Below are 18496 nucleotides of genomic sequence, written 5' to 3'. Positions count from 1 at the left end.
ATGTCCTAGCCTTAGGGAAATCGTGGGTACAGACCTGTCAACTCCTTCCCCTCTCATACAGGGAATTTTGTCATTTTCTCTGGTAAAACAAAGTGGTCCTATCGGTACCCTCCCTCCCGGGGTGGTTATTTATGACACATATGGGGGCGTCTTAAGAGACACATGCAAAAGCCGAACTGGACACAATGTTCTTGTGTTCAGTGAAGAGTGGTTCTTTGTGCATAGTTCTGTGCTGTTTTAGTCTGTGTTGTGTGCTGGTTGGTTCCTTTTTTTTTAAAATCATAATGGAGGTTAAGAAGAGCGGAAAACTTGGAGGATTGAAAGTAATTCACAGCCAAACCAGAGAGATTTTGGTTAATGTTTATGATTTTATGGAGAGAGAGACTGACAGTGGAAATCCAATTAATGTAAAACAAGTGCAAAAGCGAGTATCGGAAGCTACCGGTGTTTCAGTAAGTACACTAAAACACGTTTTAGTGAGCGGGAAAAAACAAAATTACGGGAACGAGCTTTTCTACTCCTAATAAGAAGCGAGCACAACGAAAAACAAAAATCTCAGTGGATGATTTTGACAAATGCGTTATTCGTCGAACAATTAATGAATTTCATATTGTTCACGGTCAACGGCCTTGTGTAAAATCACTGTTGAGAGTACTTCGAGACCCATACCAAGCAGTTATTAAGACCAGAAATTAAAACTCGAAACTGTACTTGTCAGTACAGAACACAATCTCACCACGAAAACTCCTATACCTCGTAAAGACCTGTGTGAAAACGTACTTTTTAATACGAACCCTCCAAGACTGTGAAACTCCGGGAAACCCAAAACAAAGAATAACCTTTAACACAATGAAGAAGCCAAAGACCGAAGGAAGTGAACCAAGGCCAAACAAGAAAAGAAGAGAAGAGTAAAGGAGCAATACTCCAAAACCAGCAAACAAGCTGGAACCCCTTGGCCCAACTAAAGGCTCAGCGGGGAAAGGAAAGAGAACTTGAAAAACACTACGCAAGCCAGTCTACTACGACGCCTTGCGCAACACTACGAAGCCAAACAAAAAATAGGTTGTCCAACTTGGAAAACCCCGAATACGGCTTCAAAAATCAGGCAAAATTACCAACCAATTTCGAAACCAAACAAACAAAATATACTTTAAAAAAAACTGAAATTGAAATAAACAGACGGGTCATTGAACACCACAGACAACTAGAACCAACACTTAAAAGAAAAGAGGGGAATTGACCTAAAGAAGCGCAAGTCTCGCTTTAGCCCACATGATACAAAAAGAGGCAGTCCAGAGAAATACAAGTAGCTCTAGACTCCCCGAAGGAAATATTCCAACCACAACAAACAACAAGAACGAACCACAACCAAAAAGAACCAGACTACTGAAAGAGGGAAACAAAAACACCGCATAAACAAAACCTAGAAGGGAATCGATAGAAGAGCTTGAGTTTCTGAAGAACTTCCCAGAAATAAAACAAAAATGCTAACACCAAAGGAACAAGAGTCTCTCTCAGGACCACCAAAACTTCAAAACAGAGTTAAAATTTTACGTACCCTACGCAGGCAATACTGAAAAACCACCACCAACAAACCCAACGAAATAACGACGAAAAGAAAAATAAGAGAAAGGAAAATCATGCAGAACCAGAAAACAAACAAAAAATTAAAAGAATAATTAATACGCAATCTCTAAAACAAAACTCCAACCCGCAACCAACTGAAAGTACTGGAAAAAGACTTTCCATTTCTTAACACACGAAACAACTCAGATTGTTCTGAAAATGAACCCGAGAAACTCACACAGAGACTGAAACATAATTATACCAAATAGCAATAAAAGACACAACAAACACTACTCAAAGAATACTGACAGCTCAGAAAAATAAATCCCACAGATCCCCTATATACCACAGACACCAAAATTCTACAACCAAGAATGAAAAGCAAAAAAGAATAGCACTCGCACCAAACCATCAAACCTCGAGACATGCTGATTGAAAAAAGAATGCGAGGGAGAAATTCTGTAACCACCAGCCTCATCACTAGACAGGAGAGGGCTGGATAGTCTTATGTATATTATTACATTGGACTTGGTGACAAAACATTTCTCTTGCGCAAACATACAACCACAGGGGGACCGGTTGTCGGTTGCCCATGCGAACGACTACGTTCACATGGAGTTAACTCAGACAGAAACGGGTCCTAAGAAACCCTTATACGAAAACAGAACTGACGCCCATCGTGAAAATAATCCTAGGCATAAAACAAAGACTTGAAACAGAAAAATCTGCCAAAAATCATAGGTGTGTGGGGACTCACCATGAAAACAAACCAAACCCGATCAAACTACCTGGTTGTATCAAGATTAAAGACAATGCTGTCTCCTAGAAACAAAAATACACCACAAGCCCACAAACAAACGAGAAACTCTTGGAGAGGGCTCCAAAAAAATAAATATAAAAGGAAAAATAATAAAGAAAAGAAGGAAAATCAGGAGAAGTAAATAGAAAACGGAAATATACCAAACGAAGTGATAAACAGAAACCTATCCAACCAAGGAAACTGGAAACACACAATGAATAAAAAATTGAAGCTAGAACCCACAGAAAGAAATAAAAGCAAAAAAAAAAAAAAAAAAAAAAACAGTCAAACATCCCAACCAAAAACATCAAAAGAGAGAACGAAGCAAACCACACACACACAACAGACACACACACACAGAGAGAGAGAGAGAGAAAGGCTTTAATGCAGACCAAAAGATCAAACAAACAAGAATTAAAAGCAAAGGAAACAACAATTATAACAGAAAAAAATACCGAGACATGGAAGACGAAACATAATAAAGATAACAGAAAGAACAACAACAAAATAACGAAACAACAGAAACAATAACCACATTTGTAGTGAAACAACCACACGTGTGGCCACATCGGCATAAACCAAACTATTTAGCGAATAATAATAATAATAATAACAGTAATAATACCAATAATAAAGAGAAACAGAAGGAAAAAGTGAAAGAAAAAAGGACGATATACTTGGGAAAACTAAAGCCTCTGATTTTATATACATCTCACACAAATATATGTATATATAAATCTTTGCACACAAACGCTGGTATAAAGGAGAAACCAAGCTCTCTTGAAGCAAAGGAAAAGAATGCTAGGTGTAAATCGAGGAACCGGGCCTAATGCACTAAAGTGGCCTAATGATTGTGTACGGTTGATCTGTCACGGATTTTTCACCGGAAAAGATAGTTTACATAGTCAGCGCTGACATCATGATAGTTTACATAGATAGTGCTGACATCTATTATAATACTACCATTAATTGTAAAAGAACGACAAGAACTTTCTTTTAGTTTTCCTTTCCTTTTACTTATTGATCGGTTAGTGTAGTTTAGGTTCAATTCTATGGTATCTAGTAGGTATTTCTATAGTAGATACCATACAAACTTAACCCAACCTACTAAACCGAAGTTAACACAATGTAGCAGAACATATATGAAAAATAGACGGTGTTCTACAAACTGTAGAGTTCGGATTAGCTAATTTTTTACATATTTGATTTAGTACAAGGTTTTCCAGGCTTTTCAGAAAAATCATACCCATTAAAAGGAAAGTATTCCACTGGCACCAGAATTCCTGCTGCAGTGTGTTTTTCCAGCGCCCTGACTACACAAAGGTCATGTTAAATAAATCAGACTGTGTATCCAGTTGCGACAATAAAAAAGTGTTCGATGTGTATCAGGAATGATACACAAAGCGTAGGCGGAAACACTATATTATGCACTTTAAACACTATATTATGTACATGAAAAAGTACATAAGGTAGTTTCCTCTTGGGGGTGATTGTTTTTGGCGATTTTCTCAAATACAACTCGGACTATTTTATTCATATTTCATAAATACATTTTTCATTAATGTCTTTGACAATGCAGAATAACTCATTGTGCTGAAAAATTCACAAGCGGTAGTGTACTCTTGAGGATGAGCTTTTTGGATCGATTTTCCATAAAAATCTCAGCCGATTTTGTTCATATTTCATAAACAAATGTTTCATTAATAACCCCACAACACAAGAAAGTCATTTCTCATGAAACAATCCACTAGGGTGAGTTCCTTTTCGGATATTTTTCTCAAGAACGACTCAGGTAATTTTTATATTTCATTAATATCCTATAGTGTTAAGCAAATTACTTTTAGTGAAAATATCCACAAGAGATAGTTTACTTTTGTGGATGAGTTTTCCTCAGGCGAAGCTTCCTGAAAACACGTTATAGTTTTGTTGAGTTTTCCTCAGGCGAAGCTTCCTGAAAACACGTTATAGTTTTGTTCGTATTTCGCAAATAAATGTTTTAGTAATGACTGCAGCATAACGTAATTTAGTTTAACAGGATGTCTGTCGGTCACGAAAGTCATGAAATCAGAAAACGGTCAAGAAAAAGTCACGAAATCTATCTTTTAGGTCACGATTTTTTTTTATCTGTACAAATATAAGCACAGACTGGAAAATTTTGCTCTATAAAACATCAAAATGCATCACCAAAAATTTCTATGGTCGGCTTTAGACGCCACTAAATCACAAGCAAAACATTCTTCTATCTCATGCATGAAAATTCGGCCTAATTTGCACCCAAATTCACTGTTGAGAATGTTAGGAAATTTTATGCTTTGGTAAAGAAAAGGTCACGAAAAAGTCACGAAATTTCATTTTGGAATTTTAGTAGACATCCTGTTTAAGAAATTGGAGACAAAAAGTTGAATACAGTAGCCCGTACCTTTTATTAATAGTGTATTATTATTATTTGACGCAAATTTCAGTTTAAAATTCTAATTATGAAACTAATCATAAGCAGTCAGAAGTTAATTGAGTTAATATTATTTGCTAGTGTTTTATTAACCTACCTTGGTAGTGAGTTTCGTACCTTGTAAAAGCGCTGCATTTTGGCAGTATAGAAGAGAGAGTAGTGTAATATATGAATTTTAATTTTCAGATCTGTGTGAGAACAGTAACAGGTTAAATGGACAGCCACCCCCTTATGAGTCAGAACCAGATAAGCAGACGTCAAGAATAGAATCTACATTTGAGAAAGGTATGTTTTTCTATTGACAGCATTGATTATAATTGTCAAGAAATAGATATACGTAAAGGGTATTTTTTTTTTTTAACCAACTGATTTCATTTACAGAATTTCTAATTGAAGTCTTACTTTCTTGCTGTCTGTGGCGAATGATAAAGGAAGGGTGGGAGATTTATGGAACTATGCTTACTCGTTTAAATTCATCTTGGGTAATATATGCACCAAAAAACAGGAAACTGTACATACTTTCGTGCGTATTATTATTCATTTTCAATTTGTATTATATTCTTCAATCCTGCTTCAAAAATCCAAAAGTTTATTCCAATTGCAAGATATAGTTATGGATATCGAGTGTCTTTCTTGAGGTGATGCTTGTATTTCCCAGAGTAAATTTTTCATTGTTAATTTACAACAAAAGTTTATGACCTACTGTTTTGTTATTACCCTATTTGAAAGTCCGCAAGGTGATGTATCCAAGGACTGGTAGAGACTCTCTTCTTCCCATAAAAAAAAATGCTGAACTTTGTAACATTTTACTATTTCGTTTTTTTGATCGGCTTTTAAATGAACATGTCATTATATCTGATATGTTATAATTATATTTGGAAATTCATTCTGCTGCTGTTAGTATAAACTTTAGTTCTCTAAATCCTGTAAATTTCACTTTGATATCATTCATAATGAAAAAGTTGTGAGACTCTGAAAACGTGGCGCGGACAACACTACTCATTTCGGCAAATATTGGACATGCGCACTATGGTGCATATCTTCTTATAACTGTGGTTTTATTTACATGAATGCTTTTAAACTTGGTATTTTATCTCTAGATACTAGCCAGCTTATGTGTACAACTTTTCATGAAAATCCATGATGGTCACCGGGGAAACCTTTGAAGGCTGGTCAATCTAAAGTGGAATGACCCATAAGTATTGGAAGTCTTATAGAACTGCTATCCGTCTTTCTGTGAACAGGTATCAAAGCATAGACTGAGAGAGAGATCGAGAAGCGGTTTTTTGAAGTCGATTCAGTGCCTCAAGGATAAGTTCCATCTCATCCCTTAACCCTCTATGTAAACCGGAAGTGGTAGAAATTTCAACGTTGATCACCAATTGCAACGTTGATCACCATAGAACAAATACGATAATACATAGCTATTAGCAGGTTTTTTTTTTAAATCGTTTTAATCGATTCGATCTTTGAAGAAACTATACTATCATCCGCCTCTGTCTACTAAAGGGGTAGAAATTTACTATTTCCGAGTTATATTGAAGATTTCCGTAGAACAAAAATGATCAGAGATAGCGAGCCAGTTTTCTTCAATCCATTTAGCGTCCGAAGAATATGTTTCATCTGCTCCGTTAACCCCAAAGTCAAACTGAAAATAATAGATATTTATTAATTCTTTAGGTTTCAATATTTATCTCCATAGAGCGAAAACGGCAAGAGAAAGCGACAAGCGCTGTTTTGGAATCGATTGAGCAGCCCAAGAATAGGTTCCATCTTATCCGTAACTCTAAATTCAAACTGGAGGTGATATAAATTAACCATTTCCGATTTGAACGTTCATCGTCATAGAACAAAAGCGATAATAGAGGGGAACAAGTGGTATTTTGGAATCGATTCAACGTCTCAGGAAAAAAAAATACCATCTTCATTTGTACCTCTATGCTAAAACCGTAAGTGGTAGAAATTTACTGTTATTTTCAGTTTTACGTAGGATTTATATAGGGCAAAATTTGTAAGAGATAATGGTACAGTTTTCAACAATAGATTAAACGTCCGTAGAATATATGCCATCTCCGCCTTCATTCTTCTAGTGCAGCTGGAAGTTACAGAAATCTGCTACCACTTCCGATTTTAATATTAATCTTCATAAAACAAAAACGTAAGGGATAGCTAGATGGTACGAATGTTTCGCAATGCATGATAAAACGAAATGCGTCAGAATTAATTAATTTTCAGTTTCTTGACATTTTATGATATTCTACTTGTATTTTCATGGTTTCCGTTGCGCGATGAAACGCGAAATTTCTAACAATATGCGAAATAACGCGAAATTTAGAAAAGTCTCAAATTACAGAAATATATGATACTTTGGGAAAGTTATTTGATCCATCTGTAATTGCGTGTAGTAGTGAACCAGACATTGTTGCGTTAAGGAAGTTTTATAAAGCTTTGCCTTCATTTTAAAAAATGTAAGCATCTGATTATGAAGTACCGTATTTGTTTGGGGAGTTTTACAAAGTGGTGTATGAACTCTCGACAAGTGATCCGTCTGGAAAGTGCAGTGTAGTGAATGTTTTGAATGGACAAAAGTTCCGAAGTGATGATTGTTTGAAGTTTGTTGTAAATGCACTTACATATGTGTGACTTCCTTGTGAGTTTTTTTCAAGTATGAACTGGTAATAAGTGGCAAACATACAAGTGATAACGTAACATGCTTATGTTTAATGCTTAAATGTAACTTGTGCCTATGTATTTTCAGAAGACAGCAAAACTTTCGTACTCATAGTAAGTTTAGTTACTGATTTTTCCTTCAGTTTCATTTAAATATGTGAAATGTACAATGTCAAGTGAAATATTCAGTGTATTTTGTTTTTAGGTAATTCACGGTTTATTTCTTTAGTGATCTATGAATAAAAGGAACAATTGTAAAAATGTCAGGAAATATCTTTTCCAGAAGAGTTACAAAATGCGAAACTTTATTTGCTAAATGCGACAAAACACGAAATATGAAAAGCGAAACGCGAAATTTTCAAATTCTTAGTGCGAAAAACTCGTGTCCCTAGAGATAACAGAAAATGACATTTTCATAAAGCTTCAGCGTCCCAAGCATAAGTTTAATCTCTGACCTTTATTCCTGAAAAACAGCTGGAATTTTAAATCTATGACATTTTTAGTATTGAGTTCAGTAATGTGGAAGTCTACCGTAGAGACCTGCACGGGCCGAATGTTTCGGCCCGAGCCCAATCCAGCCCGAACGTACCTAGGCCCGGCCCAGCCCGGGCCCGAAAAGTTTTGGAATTTTCGGCCCAAGCCCGGCCCGGCCCGATAAGTTTTTAAAATTCTTGTCCCAAGCCCGGCCCTGACCCGATACATTTTAAAAGTTCTTGGCTCGACCCCGGCCCGATAATTTTTTTTTTTAAATTAGCTCAAACCCCAATCTTTCTCAAAATTTAGTACTAAATTTGACCTAACCCTCAGAAACATTTTCTAAACTCTGGTTCACAACCTGACGCTTGCCTCCCGAATGGTACCATTGCCTCCTAGAACTTTGCCTGTCATCGAGAGAACAAAAACTCCATTCCCTGTAACAAAAATCTAACTTAATTGATTTTTAGCATAAAGTGAAGATGGTAATATTGTTTAGCGACAGGCAAAACATTCCCACCCCTTCTTGTTATATTTTGAATTCAGTGAAGGTCAAGGTCAGAGCTCAATTTACCGCAGAATGCCTGCAATCCTCTATAGTGAAAGTGGAGCCGCTAAGCAACACAAACTATAATAGCTATTCCATCCTTTGTAACATTTTTCACGGACACACTTCTTCAACGTTTGGCTTCATTCCAATTATGGTTTAACGAAAGTCAATAATTATTAAAGAATTGCAATTGATCGGCCCCAGCCCGGCCCGACCTGAAGAGAAATCAGTGACGGCCAGCCCAAGCCCGGCCCGGTCCAAATAAATAACAGTGTCGGCCCGCCCAAGCCCGGCCCGCGGGCTGGGCCGGGCCCGTGCAGGTTTCTAGTCTACCGTAGTTTCACTATGTGAAACGAAAGTCAATTGCTATTTTCGTAACATAATTACGGAAACAATAATGTTCGTTTTTGTTCACTTTTTTAGATTTTAATGTATATGAATTTGTTTGTTTTTCCAGAAGCTGAAATAGAAGGAAAAATTGCCATTGATGAGGAGAAGCTTTCCAAGGCTACACCATACTGTCCTTCTGTATATGACTGGTAGGTTCTTGAACGCTTGCTCATATCAAAGGAAATGGTATATGATAATATTAAACAGAAATATACTGAAGAGACTACTATATAATAAAAACAGTTTTAGTTTTTAGATGGTTTTTCAGTAGTGTATAATAGGTCTGGGTCAATCAATGTGAATCACCCAGTTTCAGATTAAAAGACCGTTTACAAAATTTATTATTTTCTAAATTTTTGTATAGGAAGTTGTACATTTACAGAATAGAGTGTAAGAATTTATTCATTTATTATTATTGAGGCTGCGATGACTCAGTGGTAGAACGTTCACCTGTGGTGTATGGAGTTCCTGGTTCGATCCCAGCTCGCGCCAAGTGAACTTTGTGATGGAGAAACCCAGTGTGCGTGGGTTTTCTCGGGGTTCTCCCATTTCCTCACTTTCTTTATTCCAGCATTTCATTTATTTCTAATCGTCACCGTCTCCTTTAGCTCACACGGCATAACGTGGGACGTAAAACTCAGATTTCAAGATGATGATGATATTATTATTATTATTATTATTATTTTGGGTGGCCATTTTATATAGGCCCGAAAGCCTATTTTGCCGTTTACAAAGGTTTTCGGTAAAGGCTGTAGCTAATTACATGTAATATATTTACAAGAAGGTTTTTGAACTTCCGAAATTCTTAGTATCTTTGTGGGGTTAAACTACTTCGGTGGTTCAGTTTATATAAGCATAAATATGACCAAAAGAAGCCTGAATGCTAGAGTGAACAATGTTTATAAATGTAATTTAATCGTTACAGTATTCATTAACATACAGTCACCGGTATATTAAGATACTCCTAAGAAGGTGTAAATCAATATTATAAACTGGTCAATATTATAAACTACTTTGGTCCATTTTATACTCGCATATCTTAGTAGTCGGTTAATATGGGTATATAAGTCTGTGCATGTAGGTACTTGCGGGAAGTGATACCTGAGAAGCATCAATTACGCAGTCTCCATGGAGCCGAATAGATATAAGCTTTATGTGACAATGCATAATTTCATGTTGGTCTTACAGACTGATTCTGAGTGGGGATGGGTTTCTGCATGCGTTTGCGATAGGTTTTTGTAAATTCTGCACCTTGTAAAGCAGCAGTTTGTAACTGGTTTCAATAATTTCGCAACTGTAGGTAAAGTCTGTCTGATGAATTTAGAATTAAACAGTATACATCACCATTGACGTCTGTAAGGATCGTTGCCATGTATAACCGAGGAAATGTAAGATCATGGAAATAGAAGAAGAATAGTAGTTTTAGCAAGGTGGATAATGTAATGAAATGTGCATTTTTTATCAATCGTTTTTTGGTTTCGGTGTCATTTCGTAAAAATATTTTAAAACACGTAAATGACATTATTAGTTTCTATAACTCTTTAAGTATATTATTATAATGTTATTTATAACAACACTTTTTGTTATTATGGTTAAAGTTTCCAGTCCAGTAGCATTAGCGGCGAAAATGTTAACTTGAAATTGGTTCGAACAAGTAGCGTCTGTGTGTCATATCCAAATAATTCCGGTACATGCTTTAGCCATTTAGTAAGTATTCAAAAGCAGCGTATCACTTTGTAAGATCTGACATTATTCGGTTACATTTGGTAATTTCTATGTCTTAGTCTGATCATTTCGGTCTCCTGTTCATTGGTATTGATTCTCATTTCTTAATTTTTTGTTGTTTCATTTGTAATACAATACAAATTTGATTTAGCGAGGAGTAGCTCAAAAGAAATTCTATTAAGATAATAAATCTTTCATTGCAATAAAAGGATCGAATGTTTAACAGAGACGGATAAACTCGGGTTATTAAAAATCTACTACCTCTTCCCGTTTCAAATTGTTTGCCGTAAGATTAACAATTGTAAGGGAGAGAGAGAGATAGAAAGAAAGAATTTTGATATATATTTAGCGTTACAAGAATATACTAAATTTCCGCCTGACCCCTTTATTTAAAGCGGAAGTGCTAGAAACCTGCTACCGATTTGAGTGTCAATACTGAACCTCAAGAACAAGAGCAGTAATAGATAGCGATTTTGAAAAAATATGTAAAAACTCAATATTACATTCAATCCACTCCCTTATCCTGTACTGAAAACAGACATAGTAGGAATTTACCATTTCAAGTATTAATATCGCATTCACATAGAGCAAAAATGATAAGAGGTAGTTGGATAAAACGTAAGATTTCCGTAGGTGATAAGGAAATATAAAACGATGAAGTATGGCGAATAGTAACGACTATGCTATTGAGTCAAAGACAGCAGTTCTGTCAAGTAGAGGAGGAAAGTGGAAGGTCATAGCGATGTTTCGGAAAGACAAACAATGTTATCAGTAGAGTCCGGATTTTTATGTAATATCAACCCCCTAAATATGTACATAAATATGTAACAAAAATCGCTTTAAAATGTAAGAAATATTATATAAGAATATGTAATATTACATATGTTATATATTTATAAAAACGTAATATTAACACGCGTATAAGTATGCAATATTTAAACAAATTATGAAAATAAAAAGAAAAATCTACTACACTTTATCCTGCTTAATGCAAGTCCCCCAATGAAGTGAAATGCTTGAACAGCTGAGACAGCCATACGTCACTGACGTGACTGATTGCAGGATGATAAAAATCAGACGCGAATGAAGGAAGATGTGAATCGGCTAGAGAGAAACAGGAAAGCCCCGAGAAAAGCAATTCATACGGCATTTGTACGTCAGAAATCTCATGTGGTGTGGTGTGGTCCCGTTTCAAATCTAGAACCTTCTACACTAAATGCGCATCCGCCACCACGGCCCAATCTTGAAATGAATTATACGCAATATACAAATTTAAATACTAAAAGCAACTTAAGACGAAATGTATTGTTTTATATATATTTATTTGATGCAGAAAAAAGCAGTCCTATATCTTTTAAACAATACCAGCTGAACTAAGATTGAAGAATATTTCCACTAATGAACATTTTAAATTTGAAATAATGTGCCTGCAGCTCAACTGTGTGTTGTTGCACAATGGGTTACAAGGTACATTTCCAAATGATCAGAAGTAAAATTTTGTCGGCGATCGGATAAAATATTCTTGTATGCAGAGAATGATTTCTCCACATCACATGAGGTAACAGGAGTGTATTTCAACAGAGGGATGTAGTTGGGGGAAATATCTTCAGGGGGGTTCTTGTTTCACCACTGAGAATCTCACACACTGCCAATAGGCTATCGTAACCCGGGTTTCTTTCCAGCACTGCGTTTAGTTTCTTTCGAACTTTTTCTCCTACATCTCCAGACACACCTTGCAGCAGTCTCTTTGCATCCTCTATGATTTCCATGGATTCCGGAAGAGGCCGCCCAACAGTCTCTAGCCTTTTAATGCTTGTAGGTAGCCAACCAAAATTGCTGTCTATTTATGCGATATCATACGCTACTTTTGAGTCATTAAACAGTTTCTGAGTAATGCCAACTGACACAGCAGACTCCGATGGAAATGAATGAACAACAGGCTTATTTTTTTGAAAATGTTCATTGTAGAAATGTACTGCCTGTATCCAAGTGCCTCATCGCGGTAGCATAGGCTCCGGAGGAAGTGGCACGTCTGGCAGTTGATCTCTGTAAACTTGAACACGTTGTGGCGCCTTAACAAACATTTTTTTCGTGGAAGAAACTAGTTGATTTACTTCGCAAAAGTTGTCTCTCACCTCACGCAACACGCTGAAGAGCATGGGCCATACAGGTAAAATTAAGTGAGAGTAAAAGGCTGTAAGTGCTCTAGCCGCTTTTAACATGTACGCTGCACTGTCTGTATAGAGAACAAGGACTTTTTCTTCCTGAACTCCTCCCGGCCACAACACTTTAAGACCATCGTTTACAAAGCGAGCAATCGTGGAATGATTCGTGCGTTCCAGTAATTTACTCGCAATAAGATAGGATTTAGATGGAGCATCTTCACTTAACTTTCCAATCACTAAATTTGCTAAATAACGTCCCAAAACGTCTGTTGTTTCGACCACAGAAAATCCAAATATATGAACTACCTATTTCTGCCCGAATGGTTTCTATAGCTTCCCTATAACAAATTTCGAGATAACACTTCCGAAGAGTGGATTCGTCAGGAATTCGACACCCGCAGTACTTCTCCAGAAAAGCACGGTATTTTGACACTTGAACTTTGTTCCAAGGAATGTTTGCTGCTATCATTGCTTGGCACAAGTCTTTGAAAAATTAACTCACTGAAGTATCTTGATGCATTTGTGTTGAGTATTTTTTTTTTTTTTTTTTTCAGTTCGCAAATTTTTATTTCTTGCATGGAGTGCACTTCGTACATGTTCTGAGATTTCATTGAACATCCATTTATACAGACTGTCCCATAATTCGTGTGTAAACTTTAATTTCATAGTACTCAGAAGTGGTAAAAGCTAGAACTGTGAAATTTGCAGGCAATTTAGAGGAAGGTCAGAAGATTTGTTTGATAAGAAAACGAGATCGCGGGTATTATTGTTTGCGGAGTTACAGGGTCAAAGGTCAAAATGCAATTTTTTCCTTATGGGATTTCAATGTTAAATAGTAGTCTCACATGCCATTTTTTTGAATATCCATCTCCGGTAGCAGAAATTGGTATATCGACATAAATTCTGATCCGAAACAATGTGATAACGAGAAATTTGGGCAATCGTGACCCGGTGACCTCTAGCAGGTCATCTGTGACCTTTGAAGAAAAAGCTCCCTTTTCAACAACTTATTGTACACAACTAATTCAGTTGAGGATAATATTAAAAACACATATGCACAAAGGATCTACTGAACATCCTTTTAGCAAAACGAAGAGGTCAGCAATATCATCAGAGGTCAAAGGTCACGTAGTTAAAATGTCATATTTGATGTGTTAACAAATAAGAAACTGTGACATTGGAAACAATGCTTTGAAGTGCCATAGAACACATGCATAAAGATCCTTCGAACGAGTGTGTATGGGCATAGGGAAAAGGTCATCATAAGAGGTCAAAGGTCACGCAGTTAAAATTTCATGTTTGATGTGTTAGCAACGATGAAACTGTGACGTTTGAAAAATGATTTGAGCTACCATGGAACACATGCATAAAGGTCCTTCGAATTGGTGTATATGGGCATAACGAAAAGGTCAACAATGTCATAAAAGGTCAAAGGTCACGCTGTTAAAATTTCATGTTTGATGTGTTAACAAATATGAAACTGTGACGTTAGAAAGAATGATTTGAGGTTTCACAGGACACATGCATGCTTCACAGGACACAAATCCTTCCAATTGGTGTGTATGAGGATAGGAAAAAGTCAACAATGTCATAAAAGTTCAAAGTTCACGTAGTTAAAATATCACGTTTGATGTGTTAGAAAATATGGAACGGCGACGTTTGAAAAATGATTTGACGTGCCATAGAATACATACAGAAAGGTCCTTCCAACGGATGTGTATGGGCACAGGAAAAAGATCAAGAACGTCCTTAAATGTCAAAGGTCACACAGTTAAAATTTCATGTTTGATGTATTAGCAAGTATGAAACTGTGATGTTGGAAATAAGGATTTGAGCTGCCATAGAAAATATGCATAAAGGTCTTTCCAATTGGTATGTATAGGCATAGGAAAAAGGTCAACAATGTCATAAAAGGTCAAAGGTCACGCAGTTAAAATGTCGTGTTTGATGTTTTAACAAGTATGAAACTGTGACGTTAGAAAGAATAATTGGAGCTCGCATAGAACACATGCAGAAAGGCCCTTCCAAGGGGAGTGCATGGGCTTAGAAAAAGGTTAACAATGTCATAAAAGGTCAAAGGTCACGCAGTTAAAACATGATAGTTTGTATTAGCAAATATGAAATTGTAACGTTTGAAAAGTGATTTGACCTGCCATAGAATACATGCAAAGAGGCGGCCATGGAATACATGCATAATTAATGGTCAAAAGTGTCATAAAAGGTCAAAGGTCACGAAATAAGAAGTTTATAGTTCGTATATTGACAAGTATGAGACGGCAATGTTTGAGAACTATTTAGTTGGTATGGAATATAAAATTAAGAATATTTATTTGGGCTCTCGGAAATCTTTTCTTTTAAATAACAAGAATACTTAATTTTAGGAAGTCATTATAGAATGCGCACTATTGTGTGCAGGACATTCTAGGGCATAGTGGGTGCAGGATTTTCTTTCGTCTAGATTCTAAAAATACATATTATTTGGGTAGCATTTTCCAATGAAAATATCACATGTAAATGCAAATCACTCAGGAGTTCTCCAAAAATAAAAATTAAAAAATCCTGAGAACAGACTGTACTACAGATTGTTCGTTATTTCTTTGTATCCATATCAAAAAGGATAATGCATTGAAAATAAACTGTTTCCAAGCAATGCATTGTGTTGTGAAGTTTGAGGGGAGAACAAAGATGCCCCGTATTCTCATGAAAAATAAATAGGGCAGCCTTAATATTTCCTTGATGCTTACCCAGGAAATTGAGAAAATAAAAATAATTCCACTAGAAATAAATTGCTTCCCCATATGTAGGAAGGGACGCACTCTTATCGTTTATTTATACCCTTTTGTGACTGAAGCATAAACACGATCTGTTTATGTTTTGGACTCACGTCAAATAATCAGTCTGTTTCGTTCACAAGGGTGGCTTGGTGTTACTATAATGATAATCTGGTTGGACAGAGACAGTGTGGCAGTAGAGTGTGGAGTTGAGCTTAAAATTAAACGAGTTTGTGAATCTTGTGTGTCTTGTGAGTTTGTAAGAAAATAAAAACTGTTATATTTCTTCTTTTCCCTATACTCATAGGCCTACGTCCTTGGAAGTGTGTGTGTGTGTGTGTGTGTGTGTGTGTGTAATTGTGTAAGTCACAATGGATATTCTAACAAAGGAACAACGTGCCGATTTGCCTCAGTTCTTAGTAGGAAGTAGGTTACAAAAACGCGGAGAATGACGTTTGGACAACGAAAGGCAGAACCACCTGTAAGGATCTCTACCGAGGATACTAAACGCAAAGTGGTTCGTTCTATGCTTAGTTCACCAAGAAAATCAATCCATCGCTTGAGTGTTGCACCCAACGTTAAAAGAAGTTCGCTGAGTAGGATATCGCGGATGCTTGAGGTTAAGGCGTACAGTATGAAGATTGTACATAAATAACATGATGATTTCAGTGCCAGAATTTTATTTTGTAACTGGTTGATAGACAAATTAAATGAAAATCCCATATAATGTCAGATGAAGTTTTTTTTTTTTTTTTAATGGAACGCTGTCTTCGTCACATGAACGGTTCTTGGGACCCAGTCCACCGGCGAAAAGAATTGAACGCTGTGCAGATCAAAAGGGTATTATGGTGTGGATGGGACTAACAGCAACTGGTGTAATAGGACCGTTTTTCTTCGAAGGAAACGTTAATCAACTTACATACCAAAATATGTTGCGAGAATTTCTTTTCCATGAACTTGATCCCTTAAATCTTGATCCACACAATGATATGTGGTTTCAACAGGATGGTGCTCCAGCACATCGTACTAGGGCAGCATTGCAAATTTTAAGAGGAAGGTTTGGAAACCGTTTAATAAGTATAGTTTCTGATATTGAGTGGCCAGCTGGAGGTCCTGATCTAACCCCATGCGACTTCTTTCTATGGGGCTTTCTTAAGCAACAAGTTTATAAAACTCCTTCAGTAACACTTGAAGAACTTCGACGATCGATACAGCGTGCCGTTGAACAGATAACTCCAGACACTCTTAAAAAAATCTTCACAAAGACACTTATACACAGAGTGAACTTAAGTTTAGCACATCACGGAGATCACGTGGAATAAATTGCAAAGTACTAAAAAGATTTACAGTCTACAAGGACGTCAGTGTGTGTTGTAGAGGTAAGACAATACGTATTTCAAATATTTCTGTACAATAAATAGCTATTAATATGTTTCAATAAGAAAAAAAAAATTCGAATGCAGTTTTGCAAGGCTAAGTAATTAACACAAGGTGGGACTCATACTATGTTCAATTCATTGTTTTAAACATCACAGAAACATATTTACCATTGCCTGCAGCATTTGAATTACAAAATTAGGCTTCTTCATCTTATGACAATATTGACCTTTTCATTACGGTCATGTGCACCCCTTGGAAGGACCTTTCTCCATGTGTTCCATGGAAGCTCAAATCCGTATTTAAAACGTCACAGTTTTATACTTGCTAACACATCAAACATGAAATTTTAACTGTGTGACCTTTGACCTTTTATGACATTGTTGACCTTTTTGCTATGCCCATACACACCAATTCGAAGGACCTTTGTGCATGTTTTCTGTAGTAGTTCAAAGCATTTTTCAAACGTCTCAGTTTCATACTTGCTAACACATCAAACATGAAATTTTACCTGCGTGACCTTTGACCTTTTACGATATTGTTGACCTCACACACACCAATTCGAAGATCCTTTCTGCATGTGTCCAGTGGAAACTCAAATCCTTATTTTCAACATCGCAGTTTCATACTTGTTAACACATCAAACATGAAATTTTAACTGCGTGACCTTTGACCTTTTATGACATTGTTGACCTTTTCGTTATGCCCATATACACCAATTCGAAGGACCTTTATGCATGTGTTCCATGGTAGCTCAAATCATTTTTCAAACGTCACAGTTTCATCGTTGCTAACACATCAAACATGAAATTTTAACTGCGTGACCTTTGACCTCTTATGATGACCTTTTCCCTATGCCCATACACACTCGTTCGAAGGATCTTTATGCATGTGTTCTATGGCACTTCAAAGCATTGTTTCCAATGTCACAGTTTCTTATTTGTTAACACATCAAATATGACATTTTAACTACGTGACCTTTGACCTCTGATGATATTGCTGACCTCTTCGTTTTGCTAAAAGGATGTTCAGTAGATCCTTTGTGCATATGTGTTTTTAACATTATCTTCAACTGAATTAGTTGTGTACAATAAGCTGTTGAAAAGGGAGCTTTTCCTTCAAGGGTCACAGGTGACCTGCTAGAGGTCACCGGGTCACGATTGCCCAAATTTCTCGTTATCACATTGTTTCGGATCAGAATTTATGTCGATATACCAATTTCTGCTACCGGAGATGGATATTCAAAAAAATGGCATGTGAGACTACTATTTAACATTGAAATCCCATAAGGAAAAAATTGCATTTTGACCTTTGACCCTGTAACTCCGCAAACAATAATACCCGCGATCTCGTTTTCTTATCAAACAAATCTTCTGACCTTCCTCTAAATTGCCTGCAAATTTCACAGTTCTAGCTTTTACCACTTCTGAGTACTATGAAATTAAAGTTTACACTCGAATTATGGGACAGTCTGTGTATATATATATATATATATATATATATATATATATATATATATATATCACACACAGCACAACACCACTTTACCGTCCGTAGTAA

General features: G+C 36.3%; 1 protein-coding gene across 1 annotated transcript in view; it reads left to right on the top strand.

Annotated features, from left to right (window-relative positions):
• LOC145668316 (uncharacterized) overlaps positions 1–18496 on the top strand; it is a 135235-nt gene that overhangs the window by 103664 nt on the left and 13075 nt on the right. Inside the window, exons 8-9 of the mRNA XM_081736043.1 lie at positions 5001–5099; positions 8966–9047. Coding sequence (XP_081592169.1) covers positions 5001–5099; positions 8966–9047 — 181 coding nt within the window. The remainder of the gene's footprint in view (positions 1–5000; positions 5100–8965; positions 9048–18496) is intronic.

This window comes from Thermobia domestica, chromosome 13 (assembly GCF_964235325.1).
Source record: "Thermobia domestica chromosome 13, izTheDome1.hap1.1, whole genome shotgun sequence".
Taxonomy (NCBI): Eukaryota; Metazoa; Arthropoda; class Insecta; order Zygentoma; family Lepismatidae; genus Thermobia; species Thermobia domestica.
Note: the sequence above shows the minus strand (reverse complement) of the source record. Positions and strands in the feature narration are given on the sequence as shown.